The sequence below is a fragment of the Siniperca chuatsi genome, linkage group LG23 (genome assembly GCF_020085105.1).
Source record: "Siniperca chuatsi isolate FFG_IHB_CAS linkage group LG23, ASM2008510v1, whole genome shotgun sequence".
In the NCBI taxonomy this organism is placed as follows: Eukaryota; Metazoa; Chordata; class Actinopteri; order Centrarchiformes; family Sinipercidae; genus Siniperca; species Siniperca chuatsi.
Genome location: NC_058064.1, coordinates 15,331,880 through 15,349,353, shown reverse-complemented (window position 1 = coordinate 15,349,353; position 17,474 = coordinate 15,331,880). Strand labels below are relative to the sequence as shown.

The window sequence follows — 17,474 nt, the reverse complement described above, 5'->3', positions numbered from 1 at the left end:
ACCAGCACCGCTCCCTGTTTGATAGATGTGGCTTTGATAAGGAAAGAGGGGGTTGTGAAACCAGGTAAAGGGGATTTGAGAAGTGTAGGGTAAAGCCAGAGAGTTGCATCTTACCAATCACTCTGACTGTCTTAACATTGATTGAATTACTTTAAATATAAATGAGAGGGTTTGCACGTACAAATTCCAAAAAAATGACAATGCCATGGCCGTGTTTTTTTTCCCATGAAACAATGAGCTATGAGGTTATTTAGAAAGTGACAGAAACATGACATATCCCCCAAAAATAAGAAAGTGCTTGATGGGTGTGGTACAGCAAGGTATGAGAGAGAGTGTGTATATTTTTTTTTGTGGGGGGGGGAAATCCATTTGCACACCAGAAAAACAAGCTGAACATCAAGCCTCCTCTAATTCACTGGGGCTGACAGCATTAAACAGCTACCCATAACGAAGATGGAAGTGTTTGCCTTGCAAAAATATATTATATAAAGATGGAGATGGAGGAGGAGACAGAGGGGAAGAGCAAGAGACAGAGACAAAGTGGGTGGGGGAAAAAAAGAGAGGAAGGAGGAGACCAACACCAAAGCAGAGAACAACGTTCAAAGTGAGCTTTTTTGTGCGGCTGAGAAAGTGAAGAGTGAGGTGTTGCTTTGTGCTGAGAGAGAAGCAAAGAAATGGTTCATTTCAAATTTAGACTGTGCTCACCCATTTCCATAATGCCCAAAAACCAGTTTCTGCTTGTGTAGTTTTTAATTTGTGAAAACGGTATTAACAGGATTAGATAAGTCAGATACGTTTTTGGATAGCATTTTGTGTCACTTTTCACAACAGATTTACATGTTAGCTTAAAATGCATTTAGACAATAAATACTAGGATAAGATAGTCTACAAAGGAGGGTTGTGGTGGAATAACACACACAAAATTACACAAAACTAAATGTTTAACTAAAATCTTTAATAGAAATTATGTAATATTTCATTGGAGTAATATCATCTTTGAGTAAGTGTTTTTTGATGTATTTGCTTATTGAAAGTCAATATTAAAATGTTTCAAGTTATTGAAACACATGACATTAAAGGCACCCTGTGGAGTTTTCTTGTAAACCAACAAAGTTATGTGTTGCAGCCTTTTTCTTGCTTGGCGTTGTTGGCGTATTGCTACGCTACTATGCACGTTACCGCCACCGACTGTCGGTCAGTGGAATAGCTAAGTCCATATGTGCCCTCATGCACAGTACAAACAAAACAGGGACCTGCTTGTGAAAACATTGCTCCATAGCACTACTAATGGTCAAAAGGTCCACGGGTTAACTTAAAAATCGATAACCACATCTGGAGTGTTCCTGCCAGACTCTTACAGTAAGCAAGGTTGTGCCCATTAAACTGCTTTCCTCCTCACCAGCTTGGCATGCCTCAAATTGTTCTGATTTCTACTACTGCCTTCCCACACCTCACTCACTTTCTAAAATTGACACTTTTATGATTAAAACTTATAATTTCGAACACCTAATGTTTTGAAGGCATCATTTGCTCTCAGAGAATAACCATTTAAGGTGTCATTGAACATGGAGGTTTTGCTTCATTAGCGCATCTTTTGTGAGGGAAATGAGTAGTCAATTAATTGATTAGTTCATCAAGAGAAAATTTGACAAATCGACAGAGCGTTAATTGTCATTTTATACTAAACATTTACAGATTTTTAGCTTCTCTGACATAGAAATGTGTTGCTTTTCTGTTTCATATCATTGTAAATTGACTACCTTTGTGCATTATTGGTGTAATATAAATGTTTTTGTCTACAAACTACTGTTTTGACACGATGACTCTGTGTGTATGTTTGTGTGTAAGATTTTTGAGCGGATCCTCTTTATCTGGGCCATCCGCCATCCAGCCAGCGGCTACGTGCAAGGCATCAATGACCTGGTCACGCCGTTCTTTGTCGTCTATGTCTTTGAGTACATTGGTAAGTGCCATCTCTCCCGCTCTTTCGCCTTTTCCCTTTCACTTAAAAACTCCCTAATGTTTTGTGTGATATGCTATTGATGTGAGGATCAGTCATCTCTTTTTGCTGCCCCTCTACTGCAAGTGCTGCTCTCCACAGTGCAGAATGGCACCTTTTGTAGCTGGCGAGACTCAGCGTTTACTTGCCAGTTCATGACCACAGGTCAGAGGGAATCAACCCTGGGACCCTCGAGACGGTCTCTCTTTTCACAACTTTCTGGCCAATGAACTCCTCCTACAGCTCTGTGCCCTCTTTTCCACTCTCTTTGCTTCCACCCAGTTATTCTCCTTGCATTTAGATATACACTTCAATCTCAGTTTGTGTAAAAATGTGCTTGTGAGTTCTATATATCAAAGCATACGGTATGTGTGAGAGAGCATGACCTGTAGGCGTGTGTGTGCTCGTTTGTGTACACCACACTGTTTTCCCCAGAGGCCTCCTGCTGTGTACGTTTATGTTGTGGCACATTTATGCAGATGAATGTTTAATTTTATTTTCAAACTTAATTTTTTTGACAGTATAAACGTCAGATACAAAGCACACACAGACTCGAAGCAGTTGAAAGTAAAAACAAAGACAGTCAATCTTTAGGTGCACATTTTAGGGATGATTTAAATATGATTTAAATAAAATAAAAAAAATAGTATGTAGTATGAGCTGCTAAAAAATACCACCACAGTAATACTTTACTTGTATTGCTCCTTTATTAGATAGTTGACACTAGAGAAGGGACATGATATGATACATGTAGGAAAGGTCCGTGGCTGGATTTGAACCTGGCACGTAACCAATTTATTCTTTGTTTATATGTATAACATCATATGTACAAAAAGTCAATGCTTTATTTTTCTTGTTTCAGGGAATTGTCCATTTATTTGCACTGGGTTATTTTTCAGGATGTTCATAAATTAACCCCATCTTATTTTTTAGGTCCCTGGTTTTTCCTTTATTGCAAAAATTCTTTCTCAAAAGTTTTTTTCCCCTGTATAATCAATGCCTGGTAGTCTTTTCTGTCACCTACTGAGAGTTGTTATTTTGGGGGGTTTTTTTAAGCAAGGAACAAAACTGTGGTTTTTAAGAAGCAATTTTGCAGCATACTCCTTTGCTTTACGAGTTTTGGTGATAATTGGAGGTAAAGCGTGGCAGTTAGTGATGGGAATTCACCCCATACTTTTGTGACTAATTTTTAAGTGGTTAGATCCACTACAACTCTACTGGATGAGTACATTTCTGCATGCTTCTTCTGTGATGTGAGCTTCTCTATACATCCCACATATACACTTTGTTTGTCTGGTTTCTTTGTGTTATGTTTTGGCCCATCAAGCTTTCCTTGAAGCCATTCAAAATAGAGCTACTAAGTGGAAACCACAATGCTCTGTAGAGTACCTTGCACACTTCAGACCAGCTGTGGTCACAGAGATACAATTAGGATCCAAAAGTTAAGTGGTGGGAAGCACACAAAGTAGGTTGGGCTCGCTGACTCGTGTGCTTCTCGGTACTGCCTTTGACACGCAACACTTTACGCAGAGCTAATGAGTGCGAATGTTTGTTTTAACTACTTTTACTTTTTTACTTTTTGTTTTACATCTTTTAGTATATTGCAATACAGTGCAACAGTACGGCAAACCACAGTATGGCCTCCAAAATGATCGTAAAGTTAAATCAACCCCTCTAAAATATATCAAATAAAATTATATATTATTGCAGGGATGTTGTATTAGAAAACATTAGTTTTAGCTAGGTGAAGCAAAAAAACTGGCAAATTAGTATAATTTCCAAAATTAGATTTATATCAATTGAAAACTGGCAGTTTCCTATTACAAAATAATGGTGTTAGATCCAGTATGACCTTAAGACCTTTATGTACACAATGATGTATGCAGAGGTGACTCTTTTGACTTGTTTTTTCTTTATTTAGCCTCTCTTGCCCTTTACATTTCCCACTTTTTCCTTTATTAATAGGTTCTCCTCTTTGCCTTTCTCCGTGGGCGTGTCACGCTCTTGTCAGATCTTCAAGGCATCACCCCGTGCTTTGTTCCCCTGCATCTCCATGCGCTGATGAGCCTTGAACAACACACACTGCCAACAAACCTTCAAACGTGCCTGGCTGGCATCTTACATGATGGGTTGATGTGCTGTGTTGTTGTTGTTGTTAGGTGCTCTTGTTTTCTGACGCAGAGAGAGAGAGAGCCAAAGCAGAGAGAGGTTTGGCTCTCTCACAGGCCTAATTCTGTTCCTTTGTGGAGGGGTTGGAAGTGTGAGATAAACTCTCATGCTTTCGTGCTCTCTTGCTCTCTGTGGCTGTCTCTCTTCTTCTCTTGCCATCTCTTTTTCTTTCTTCTGTTGCATTGCGCTCCCCCTTCCTCTCTCTTTCCCTCCGTCCTTTATATGTGAGCTCATGGGTGTATGATGAAAGCAGGAAGTCAGAATTAATTTCTTTAAGAATTATTAGAAATAAATACTCTAACACATAAACCCCATGGGCAATGTAGGCATGTTGCCTGTAAGTATGAAAATAGTAATACAAGAGACATGAGCCTATTTGGTGAAAACATTAACTTCTTAAGAGACATAGACCCAGGCCCTAGGCAGAGACTTACAAGTGAAATTTCAAGTGAAAATGAATTATTTATAATTCAGTGTTTTTTGTGACTTATCTTCTACTTCTAGTTTAGAAGGGATATTTATAGAGAATAATGCTCAAGTGTATCATAATGCCAAAAGAATTTCATTGAAACTATGACCATAGTTTAAAACAAAAATAACATCACAGTAAGCTTCCTACAGATTACCTACATCACAAACCAACTCATTGAGGCAGATAAATAGGTTAAACTATGTTAAGCTGCAAACACGACACTGACATATCAGTGCCATATCAACTTGAAAGGTCGCCATATCAACATTTCAAGCTGATATGGCAAACTTGTTAACACAGTTGCTTATTTACACATCGAGCAAATAGGGAGCAACATTAGCATTCATTTTGATTCATATTTCTGGAAAATTTAAGTCCAATATTCACTCCAATTTTAGCTCTGTTTTGGTCTCCACCAACTCCTGAGGGAAAGATCTGGGTCTTTAGCTGCTAACTACACCACTGTGTTCACCAGCTAGTTGCTAACTTTCACATTTAATTTTCAAATTTTTGTCCGAGCAGTGTATAGCCTTGTGAATTTGAGTGACAGCCAGCATCTGAGGATGTCAGCCAGTTCACTGATTGGGAACCTGATGTTTGCAGCTGCTTAATCTGCCCTCTAAACAAGTCTTTTCCGTCTATTCTCTGTTCCATGTTGTGTGCTCTGTCTCAGACATCATTTCTTTGCCATTCTCTTTCTCTCTTCCTTTTTCTATGTCTCTGTCCAGTTTTCTTTTTTTGAGATTCTTCATTGATTGATTCCCAAAGTCGTTTTGCTTACCACCTCTACATTGTAGTCTGTATAGGCTGCCCCCAAAAGCAGGTAGGGATAGAGTAGGGAAAAAATACCAAATCACACCCACACTCTGCTGCCCACAAAATGCCCCTGCATATGCGTGTTTGGTTGTGTTAGTTTACTTGTCTTCCTTTTGCTCCACTATTCTTATCTGTCACTTTGTATTCCGTTTTAGCTCTCTCGCTCTGTTTCTCTGGCTTCTTTTTCTGAGTTGCAAAACAGCCTTGGTCTGGCACTGCAGTGCTTGTTCAGCTGCCATACACTCCATTTACCTTTTGATGATGCAATGCAGAGTGATGGCTCGACCTCTTAACTACTCCATCTTCACAGCAATACCCCTTCTCTTCCTGCCACCAACTTTCATTAACACCTGACTGTTAATCCATATTAAAGTTCCAATTGGTAGATTATTGATAAACTCTTCTGATCCTATGGAAGGAAAAATACTACTAAAGTTATTTTGTATTCATCTGCACTGTTAAGCAATCTAGCAGGCCTCTCTCGTGTCAAAGGAGAAATTGATTTGGAGAGTCTATCGTTCTTGTTCTCCAAATGTGAGGCATTACTCTGCTTTGTCTTCTCCCCATCTTCCACAGTGTAGCTACTCTCCTATTAGCCGACAATAGAAGTCATCTAATTAAGGCCAGGATAGGCCATGACGGGCCAAGGAGCCAGGCAAGTCCTCCTTTAATGTGGAGTGGTCATTGATTGGCCAGTGGATCCATAATGTAATCTGCATGCCAGTGTCTAAGTATGGATCCACTCTGAGGAAAGATGAGAACAAGGGAGTGAGTTCAAGACACAGGGAAAGAGATGAGGTAGTGTATTTGCAACTAAATTCAGAGAGGTGAGGTTTTGACAACTGTGAGTGAAAGAGAACCACAGCTAGAGTGGAGACAGACAAAGTAGTGGAATATAACAGTAGCCAGAGTGTCTCTTGGCAGGTTTAAGAGTAAGGAGTGAGGGCACAGAGAATCACAGAGAGGGACAAACAACAGAGCAGGAAAACAAGATTTTCAAAAAGGGGAAAATGACAGACTTAGAAAGTGCTGCCATGCTGTCAGGAAACGGCAGAGCCAGGCAGTCCTTCCTCCTAGGAATGGTGGATGAGAGAAATGAATGGCCTGGTGTACCCTATCACCATCCACTGCTGTGAAGCTATACTTGTCATAGCAGACAGAAAGTGGCTAGTAACAGCTTCTCTGTCGCTAGGATTTTGTGTAGAATTCAGCAATTAGCTCTGTAGTGAGAGTGTTATTCACCACTGTGTGAAAGCAGTGCTTCCTATGTATAGAATTTATTTGTCTGATTAAATACCCAACCAAGAGTTGAAACTATATACTATGGCTATACGCTCTGACAGTGAAGTATGTTTTTGCTATTATTGATTGATTAGTTTTTTTAAACAAAGTCCTGAATGCCAATTTAACAAAATATACTGTAAAATAAGGCCGAAAATGTAACTATCTAGCTAATCTTTTAGCTTATTGTTTTGGTTTGACTGCGTGCAACTTCACTGTTTTGGTTCAATCTCAAGGTTCTCATCAGCGTTGTTTCCAGCTGCAGCAGCCAGCTGTTTTCACTGAAAACCCTCTTGGTAAACCACCTGTACACTACGTGCCCGGCACCAAAGTGGTAGACAGACAAAGTTAGCAACTAGCTTGAGAACATAGTCGAGCATTTAGCAGCACTACATATTTTTCTCAGGAGTTGGTAGAGAGCAAAGCAGGGCTAAAAGGAGAGCGAATATTTGTCGACACACAACTCCAAATGAATGCTAATGTTGCTCCGTAACTACTGGATTTGTAAATAAGCAACTGTTTGCTAACACGTTAGCTATATCAGCTTTAAAGTTGATAATGTGTTAGTGTTGCGTTTTCAGCTTGTTACAGCATATGCAGGTTTAAAACAAATGGATGGAACTTTGGTTTACTGGTTTACTTTCACTTGTATTTTACTGATGACTTACAGTGTACAGGGTCAACGTTACATACGTTGCTACATTAAATGAGTATGAGGTTTCTCATTTTCAGCTGCTGATTGTCAGTTTTGCCCGTTAATTCCATTAGTTTGCCAAATGACTGTGTTTTCTGGTAAAGTTGCTCTTCAAAAAAAAAATTAAATAAGTGAAGAGTTTTCTTTTTTAGCATTGACAAAAGTGCTCTTAGTTCTTAAAAATCAAAAAATCATGATGTACTTTCTACCATTTTGTTGACATATGAACCCTTGAACCCTTGAGGAAGGAAGGATGAGGACAAACCTACAATGTTCTAGGTTAAGTATCTTTTAACATTTAAATGCATTTTATTCCAACAGATGCAGAGGCTCATCTCCAAATAGCAATATAAATTACTAAAGAAAGGGGTTTGAAAAGAGAAGACTTAGACATTTACACAACTCAACTTGCATCACTTAGTGAGGGACTAACAGAGATAAAGGGTCAAATAAAGAGTCCAACCAACCACAGCCATCAGTACAGTCATAACGGTTTTGGAGATGTGTCCTTGTGTTTATTAGGGAAGATGGAGGGGATGAGGAGCAAAAAGAGCTTATGCCTGTATGATGGAGGCCCTGATAGTGCTGTGGAAGATGCTGTGTGGTTTGTGTACCTTTTTAGCCAGCCTTTTTAAAGCATAAAGACTCCTCAGATCCCTAGACACAGGCCTTTTCTCGTGAAGCTTCTTTAAACTTAACAAATGCAGAGAAATGTATGCTCTTTATCACTTGCTTACAACTGCATACCCATTTATTCTTTGGCATTTTACATGATTTAAAAAGGTTTGTCTCAGTCCCGTGGTCACAAAACATGCTTTACGAGCTGAGAAAAATGCTGTTAAACCAATGGGAGAAAGTGGGAGACATTAACTTGCAATATGCCTCCTTTCACAGGGCTCTCTGCAAACATTTTTTTCCCAAGGAGTACATGTGCTCCTAAATGAAAAAGATTAGGAGCACACAAAGAAATGTAGGAGCACAGTGAAAAATGTTCACATAAGACAGAGTTTATGAGCAATTTATAACATACATATTTATACTGCATGTGTTTGTGTGTGTGTGTGTGTGTGTGTGTGTGTGTGTGTGTGCTCCTTTGCATAGACATTAAGCATTGCCCTTAAAATTTTGACAAAGAATTTTTTTTTAAATATTGAAACAGATTTTTTGAAAATTTCACACATTGAAAACAGCTTTTAAAACATTCACACAGCTTTTTAAAAACTGAAATATTGAAATACAGGTTTTTCTCCAGGGCTGAAGTCGATTCTTACTTCGGGGCTAACCACCTTCACTTTTCCAGTGGATGGGGAAACACCAGACGAGACTTTTGGTCTTAGTCTTGAGAAGCTGCAGCTTTTATTAACTGACACACTGTAGCTTATACAGAGAGAGAGAGAGAGAGAGATACACCCACTGATAATTAACATTCAAAAGAGAGCGCTCAAACTTTTTAATCCCCTTATCCAGCCCTCTAGTCACCCTCCATTCCAAAGCCCTCCAAACTCAAGAGCTGAGCCCAGAAGAGTCCCTTATGTCAGTTGGTGCTGAGACTAACTGCCCCCTCTCAGACACACTCTGACCAGTCTCACAACAACACTGCTTTCCAAACACCAATCAAAGTAAACCAAATTATAACGCAATGTAAAGAAACCTATTTGGAATACTGGAAAGAAGGAACTAAAAGCCAAAGTAGATCAGAATGTTATCTGGCCCTAAAAAGAGATGATGAATTGGCAGAATATCTCTCTACTGTCAGAGACAGAAAGCAGAGACAGATCCTAACCAGGTACAGGCTCAGGGACCACAAACTGGCAATCCAAAAAGGAAGACACAAGAAATCTTGGCAACCAAAAGAAAACAGAATATGTGGTCGACAGTTGAGGTTGAGACAGAGATGCACTTCCTCCTACAATGGACAACATTCAATGAAATAAGGAACGTTTACTTTGACAAGTTCAACTCTGTAATCTCAGACTTCAAAGAGCTAAATGACCTCTTTTAAAAATACTCCGAGGAGGAGGAGACAGGGCAGATCCTGCTGCCCAATATTTATCATCATGCCACAACCTGAGGGACAGTGAGTGACCTACACACACACACACGCTCTCTCTCATAAAAAAACGTTGCAGTGTTTAGTTTTCACTTTTTGTATTTGTATTTTAACTGCAAGTCTACAATTTATTATTATAATTATTAATATTATTATCCTATCTTACTTATCTGTATATATTTTAATATTACAATTCTTCTGTTTATGTATGTTTTTATTTTACAGATGCTTTGGCAATGTTAACATCTGTTTTCCACCCCAATAAAGCCCAATTGGTGTTGGGGGGAATATAGTAGCACATAGAGATTTAAAATAATAGTAATGGTAGTGGTAATGGTAATAATTATTGATAATAATAAAATCTAGCAGGAACATGGGTGCAGCAGGTGGCCAGCAATCATAGATCCAGACTGCAGCTCCGGAGGCAGAAATACCTGCTGAAAGCGACAGGAGGAGAGAGACGAGAAAGCACAAAACTACAGGCGAGAGCAGTTGTCAAGTTAGTAACATGCATTAATGGGATAAGAATGCATACAGATGGAGAGGAGGAGAGAAGCGCTCAGTGCATCATGGGAAGTCTCTTGGCAGTCTAGGCCTATAGCAGCATAACTCAGGGATCGTTCAGGACTCACCTGAGCCAGCCCTAACTATAAGCTTTATCAAAGAGGAAAGTCTTAAGTCTACTCTTAAATGTGGTGGTGGTGTCTGCCTCCTGAACCCAAACTGGGCTCTGATTCCACAGGAGAGGAGCTTGATAGCTGAAGGCTCTGGCTCCCTTTCTACTTTTGGAGACTGTAGAAACCACAAGTAACCCTGCATTCTGGGAGCGCAGTGTTCTAGTCGGGTAATAAGGTACTATGAGCTCTTTAAGATATGATGGTGCCGAACCATTAAGAGCTTTATAGGTCAGGAGAAGGATTTTAAATTCTCTTCTGAATTTTACAGGGAGACAGTGCAGAGAAGCTAATATTGGAGAAATATGATCTCTCTTCCTAGTCTTTGTCAGTACACGTGCCGCAGCATTCTGGATCAACTGGAGAGTCTTAAGGGACTTATTCGGGCAGCCTGATAAGGAATTGCAATAATCTAGTCTAGAAGTAACAAATGCATGGACTAGTTTTTCTGCATCATTTTAAGACAGGATGTGCCTGATTTTTACAATTTGTCTAGACACAAACTGGTTACTCACTCACTCCGTTAAAAAGGCTAGGTGAACAGTGTAAGTAGGAATTTGTAGGAAGAAAGGGGACTCCTCTCTTATGCAGTTTATATTTTGCCAGTATTTGTTATTTTACTTGCCGCAGCTGTTTTAATTGAACCTATGATCGACTGCAATTCCTTCACTATTCACAGATGCTGGATATCACTTTGTTCACCTGCTTTTTACTACACACTAGGACATGTTTTACCACACACTAGGGCTAGAGAATTTGTTGGAGACACAAAATTAGGCAGTTACAAATTGTTCTCAATATCACAGTAATTTATTCACTTTTATGTTTAATTTTAATACACATTTATTTGGTCATTTATTTACTTTTATGCACAAATAAAAAGACGCAGGTATGGTCTAGTGCTGCTGTACTGGCACTAGTAAACTTCACTTGACCTGGAGAACGACAGTCATCTTTTTATCAGGCAAAATATACAATTTAAAACATATATTATCTATGTTAAAATAACAACGTCATAAATATTCTAAACTTCATTGTTTTGGGGAAACATAACACAAAGCAAAAAATTAAAACTGAGTGACTTTTCATTGGGTAAGACCTCACTTACAAACTGGCTACCCTTGCTTGCCCTTAACAGAATTTGTGTAATCTGTGTATATTCGCAACTGCATACATACACATACATGTGTTGATGCCTGTGTGTCTTTGTGTATGCATGTGACTTTGTGCATACTTTTGTGTGTGTGTGTGCGTGTGTGCATGTGAGCAATGTGTTTTCATCATCGATGTGATGTTTCTGTTGAGAATTCAGTTCTACAGACTTTTCAGCTGTTTTCATTTTACATTGAAATTAGTAAACTAGTAGAACTTTGTGTAATATTTCTCTAACTGGCACTAAAAAGGTTTATTTGATGAAACTTGCAGATCCACTGCTTGTTTACACAGCCTCTGTGTTAGTATGATTTTAATCAGGTGTGTGTCTGTGCTGGTCTTTACGTATGATCCGTTTTACATATGCTAACTTAAGTCTATCCCCACTTCTGTGTGTTTTGCTGCCAATCTAGCCTACTGGCTTTAATGTTAGAGCCTGGCTGCTTATGTACCACATGTAGGGTATTAGAGAACCTATATCACTATATAGAATCACACTTTGTACAATGCCTCAGAACAACACACACACACACAGCCCTTGCATTGTCACTGTGAGTGGGAGGGGGGAGTGTGTGTGTGTGTGTGTGTGTGTGTGTGTGTGTGTGTGGGTTACATTGCAGATAGACTGGCTTGGTGGAGCACCCAGGGACAAAGCTTGGAAGATGGAAACACACTGTCAGTCAGCTGTGATGAAATGCCTGCAGGAGTGTAACACCACACACACACACAGGGCACAGGCTGGTGAGGTGAGCTATTAGAAATACAGACACACACAGAACACAGACTTAAGCTGATATAAAAAGAAGAGTCTCATCAGACTGGATGGAAACAGAAACTTAAATTGAATGACACTAGAAACTGTCCCATGAATTAAGATTTCTTCTTTTCTGAAACAAAAATATCATTGTCACATTCTGCCTGAATTATATGTTCAGGTTGGCAGCATATCTAGCAGTAAGCAGCAGTTTGCTTTACTTACACATTCACTTTTGGCCCTTTCATTATTGTGTTGTCTCATCTTCTTCTCTTCCCTCATTTTCCCCTCATATCTCTTCTCTGATCTGTTGTTTGTGTGCTCATTTGTATTTCAATTGCATCCTCATGTCAGGGGATTATATTGCTGAACCATTATAATAATGGTTGGCTCAGTATGTGTGGTCATAGAAAGAAAGTGTCAATTCTAGAAGACTTGGTATATTCTGGTGTCAGTAACATAGGGAGCCGCTCTCATTTGATGTTTTTTTTTTTCTCTCTTATGTTACTTTTCTTAACATTGTGTAACAGATGGGAGCCTCAATGAATTGTGTTGTTAACACACTGTTAATGTAACTAAATACTAGACTGCTTCACATTTAAAAACTTTCAACCAGTGAGCCACTGGAAAACTTTTATTGTGAAAGTGTTGTCTTAGTCACTGAGCTTAGTTTCTATTTGTATTGCCATTTCCATTTGTCTTTTTTGCTCATCCTGTTGATTCAACTCTCTTCTCTTCCCTTGTCCTCTCCATCTTTGTATCCATCCATCTGCCTGTTTGTCCGTCTATAGATTGAGCAATCTGTGGAGTGGATCTTGGCCAGTAGGCGGTTAACTAATATCGGCTGCTTTCTCCCCGTGGTCTGGCCACCGTTGGTCGAGCCTTCTATTCTAAGTCTCCCTCTGATTAACGGCTGTTATTAGCTCTAATGAGCTGCTTAGTGATTGCCCAAGCACTGCTGCTGACATCCAGCAGGAACACTGTCTTTTCTACTTTGTTCCTTATCTACTTTTGCTTTCTCTAATTCCTCCTGCTTTAATCATTCGGTGAGATTATTGACTCGGTGTAGGCATTATTTTCCGCCAGACAGTTTGAGATTTGCTCTTTAATTTTCTTTGGCGCTGTCTCTCTTTGTCTCTCTCCCGGCTTGTCTCGGTCTCCTCCCTTCTATTTGGTTTAGAACGCAATCACCATGTTTCTGGGGTTAAGTAATAGCATTTGGACTGGCAGAAATTGAATCAGCTGTGTGGTTTTGACCCTCAGTCTCAGTCTATCTCCACCTTTCTCTGTATAAATGTCTCTCTTTCATTCCCCTGAAATATGTTCTTCTGTTTTAGACTTTTGATGGTTTTCACTCCTTAAAGAGGCTACCTTGGTTGCCACTCATACATATTTAAGGCCACTGGATTATAAGTCATACCAAACATGAGAGTAAACCTTGTTTGTATTGTATTGTATTCATTATATATGTCTGGTTGTTTGTGTTTTAATGTGTCTATCTACTAACAACTTTGTCTTGCAGCTTTCTAAGTATTCTTCTCTTTATATTTTCTTAGAAAGAATATGTAGTTAAGTAGTTACCTACTTGATCAAAATGGACCTGCTAATTCTATGGTTCAAAATTGTGTCCAGATATCGTATACCTATCTAAAATTTTTAAATGGAAATAAAACAAATCTTAATGTTAGTTGCAAGAAAATATTATGTATGGCTATAGTCAGGTTTCCATACAAATGTAGGGCACATTTTAACCTAATTTCCAGAAAATCGGCAAAAGAAAATGGGAATTAGTGCATGTTAATGCACAAATTGAAAAAGCGCACAAAAACAGGTGGATGGAAATGCACTTTATTATAAAATCAAAAATGCGAGTGATGTATATTACCATGGTCTTTCTAAGCAACAACAGGCTAGCTTACAGACAAGTACAAAATAAAATGATACTTTACATGTCTTATTACAAATAATTGAACCTACTTAAATATAGGACATTATATGATTGGTGGTGATGGTTAAATATTGCTAATAGAGATCAGTATTTAGCAGCAAGTTGTGTATAAATTCCTTAAAGGCCAGACACCAGACTGTACAGCGTACTAGAGACCAGCATACTGTAGGTATAATAGTCGGCATAGTCAAAATCCTTTCATTGTGTTCAAATTTGGAACAGCTTACCAGATGTCTAGAGATACTCGGAATCTTTTTAAAAACAAGTGTACAAACTTTTTATTCAAGGGAATGGCAAGCGGAGAGAGATGGGTGAATGTGCTTAGTATTTTAGTAGAAATACTACTCATAATATGAGTAATATCTACTATATTTGTCTCTTCACGACACAACTTTCACCTAAGTCTGTAATGTAGCAGAGGCATTGCAGTCTTTGTTGTTATCATGATTTAAGGCAGACCAGGACCACTATGGAAATAAGTTATATTAACTTTCAGTGTTTAGATGCTTCAATTTTATGAATAACACCATGTTTGTGTTACATTCTATTTAAAGGTTTTATCTTATTCCATTTTTTTTTTTTTGTTTCTGCAGGTGTCCGGTGAACTTGTGTCTTATATTTGTTTATTTTTTTTATTTTGTTTTGTGAATATTTGGAAAATAATGTTGAGGTGTAGGTTGTTTGACAGAATCAAACCAAACCAAACTAATACCCTATGGAAATAGGATAAGGTTTCAACCCAGAGGTGAGGTCAAGTGAAGTATTTTAGCCATTTCAAACAAATAGATGTCACTGGTCATGCAGTTGTTTCCTAAAATTAAAATATGTGGCAGAGAACACGAATGTGGTAATTGTTTTCAGTCTCACAAGAAATGTTCTACAGGTGGAGGCAGGAAACATGATTACAAGAATGGAAAATGGTGTTAAATGGAAAATCTCTTCAAGCCATGTGATAACCATTTGCAGAGGATTGCACCACATTTGTTGTTGTTTTTTGTTTTGAACCTTACGTGTTTTGACCTATGGTGTGGAAATGGCCGTTGAAACCACAGACACCATCGTCAGTGCTTGACAATAGGATATATAAAGCTGAAAATCAATAGCTGTGCTTTCATCTGCATCCGGCCTGATCTTATTTCCCCATATTACCAGAGATTCTCTCATTGCTTCTGATAAAAAGCAATAGAGCGCTGAAATGATCCAGAGAAATAGTTCTGTCAAAAAATGATTTATCTTCTGTGAATAATTGCAGGGGTTATTGAATATTTTTAGATTAAGTTAATTACTTGACTATAAAAAGCCATAAATTGAAGCTCTCCTCACGGAGAAGCTTCAGATCTCTCCAAGTATCTATTTCTCGTTCTCTCTGTCAGCCGTTTGATTGTGGGGGAGAGAAAAAAACTGTCTTATCATTCGGTCACCAGCGAGACGCGTTCCGCTTGACCTGATGCAATTGGAGGCAATTGAAACAGTCATCTTACCGCGCTGCTGCGACGGTGGTGTGTGGTGTTTCGGTTGCATCATGACTTTGTGCACATACACACGTGCGCACTCTCGCGCACAGAGACTCATGGGAACGTATACACATGTCAGATGTGTATACACATTTGAAACAATAGCACTCAAGCAGAAAGGATTTGGACACTTACATATGTGCGTACACATACACACTGCACCCTCACACCTATTCCCTACCTATATTCCTGTACGCATCAGCGCAGGATTACGTCATGGCGACTGCCTGTGTGTATAAATGTGTCTGCTGTTGTTCATAATGTCTGCTTATTACTGTTCCCCTAATGTTTTTTTTTTTTTCCTAACTAAGCCTGCAGATTACACACACTAATGACTTAATGGACTGATCCTTCACTTACATCTCAGGAAACTTTCCTTCAGCTCCCAAATGTCTCTTGTGCATTAGCCAGGCACATTTACTATGCCTTGAGTGGATTGGACATCTTATGTGATTAAAAAATGTTTATATGTGTGTGTAAAAGGAGGCAGCCTATATAAAGTGACAATGAATATGTGATTGAATTCTTCACTTTATCTGCTTGACACATAACCTGCTTATACACACACTACACTGGTTATAGAGGCAGGGGGACATTAAATCGCATGACCTGAAATAAGTACTGAAAAGAATAGTTGTCAGGCAATTGGTTACATAATTGTTGTTTAAACACTGTTTATTCCATTCAGACAAATGTGAAAAAGATAGCATTTTTCTGACGAGACTGTGCAGACTTCGCTTTGACTACAAATAAACACAAACACACTCAATGCCTACAATGCATGTATAGAAGACAGGAGAGGAAAAACGTATTTGACTTACCTGTGGGATACAGAGGAGAAAAATGTTTCATTTGCATTGTTTCCTCTCAGTAACTCTGTTTGTGCCATAGTGATAACAAACAAGTTAATTTGGGTAAAGTCACATGCATCCAAACCCGTGTTACTTGACAGGCTTTCTATCATTTGTAACATAATAAAAGTTATTACCAGAGCTTTTGTTGGACCAAAGTAGGGCTTCAACTAATGATTTTTTTTCAAATTAATCAATTTATCAAGTTTTTACTAAATGTCTGAAAATAGTGACAAATCTCCATCAAGTTCCCAGAGCCCAGGTGATGTCTTTAAATTGCTTCTTTTACCCGACCAACAGTCCAAAACCAAAAGGTATTCCATTTACAATCATAATAAAAGAGGGCAAAACAGGAAATACTCAAATTTTAAATGTGGCTTTTTTTTACTTAAATAACTTACTTAAAGGGTTACTCCAGTGATTTAGTATTGCACTTCCATAAAGTTGGGAGGCTTGTCAGAAACAGATTAAGAAAAGAATGGTGAAAATCAAAGCAGCAGAGGCTGAGATATCCTGTCTTTTAGTCTCTAGTATGAGTCACGCCCCAAAAACCCTGGATCCTACACTTCCCATAGTGCAACTTGATAGCATCTTTCATTAGACCATCCCTGCCTCCTGAATGCGCACCTCTTTCAAAGTCTACACCCCAGTTTTCAACACAGGCTTTCTGTTAAAGATTTAAGTCTCTTAAGTTTTCTGCTACACCATGATATTTTGGCAAAAGTGTTCCTCAGATTGCTGCTCATGTGGTCACCCTTGCAGTGGGTATAAATGATAAGATCTATCAGGAACCATTCTGTTGATCCAGCTATGATTTGTGCTATTGATCGCCAGTGCTCTCTCCCCCTCATGTATGTTATCACTGTGGAATTAGAAAGCTGTGGCGGAAAACAAAAACAAACCTCATTCCAGGCAATGTTGCGTCTCTCTGGCATTGCCATGGTTACACGATTGTAGACAATGCCAGCCAGCTGCGCACACGCTGAACCACACATTTCACACACATCTGTGCTGTGCAAACGTCCCACAGGCCGGTGTGAGGGGTGGTGATGGTTAGGGATGTAGTGCGACTAGAGATACTGGCAGCAGTAGCAATAGTT

The 17,474-nt window shown here is 38.9% G+C and overlaps 1 protein-coding gene across 6 annotated transcripts in view; it reads left to right on the top strand.

Annotated features, from left to right (window-relative positions):
- tbc1d22a (TBC1 domain family, member 22a) overlaps positions 1 to 17,474 on the top strand; it is a 124,890-nt gene that overhangs the window by 43,269 nt on the left and 64,147 nt on the right. For all 6 annotated transcript variants that reach the window (XM_044185330.1, XM_044185328.1, XM_044185325.1 and 3 more), the window contains one exon: positions 1,849 to 1,963. In XM_044185330.1, coding sequence (XP_044041265.1) covers positions 1,849 to 1,963 — 115 coding nt within the window. The remainder of the gene's footprint in view (positions 1 to 1,848; positions 1,964 to 17,474) is intronic.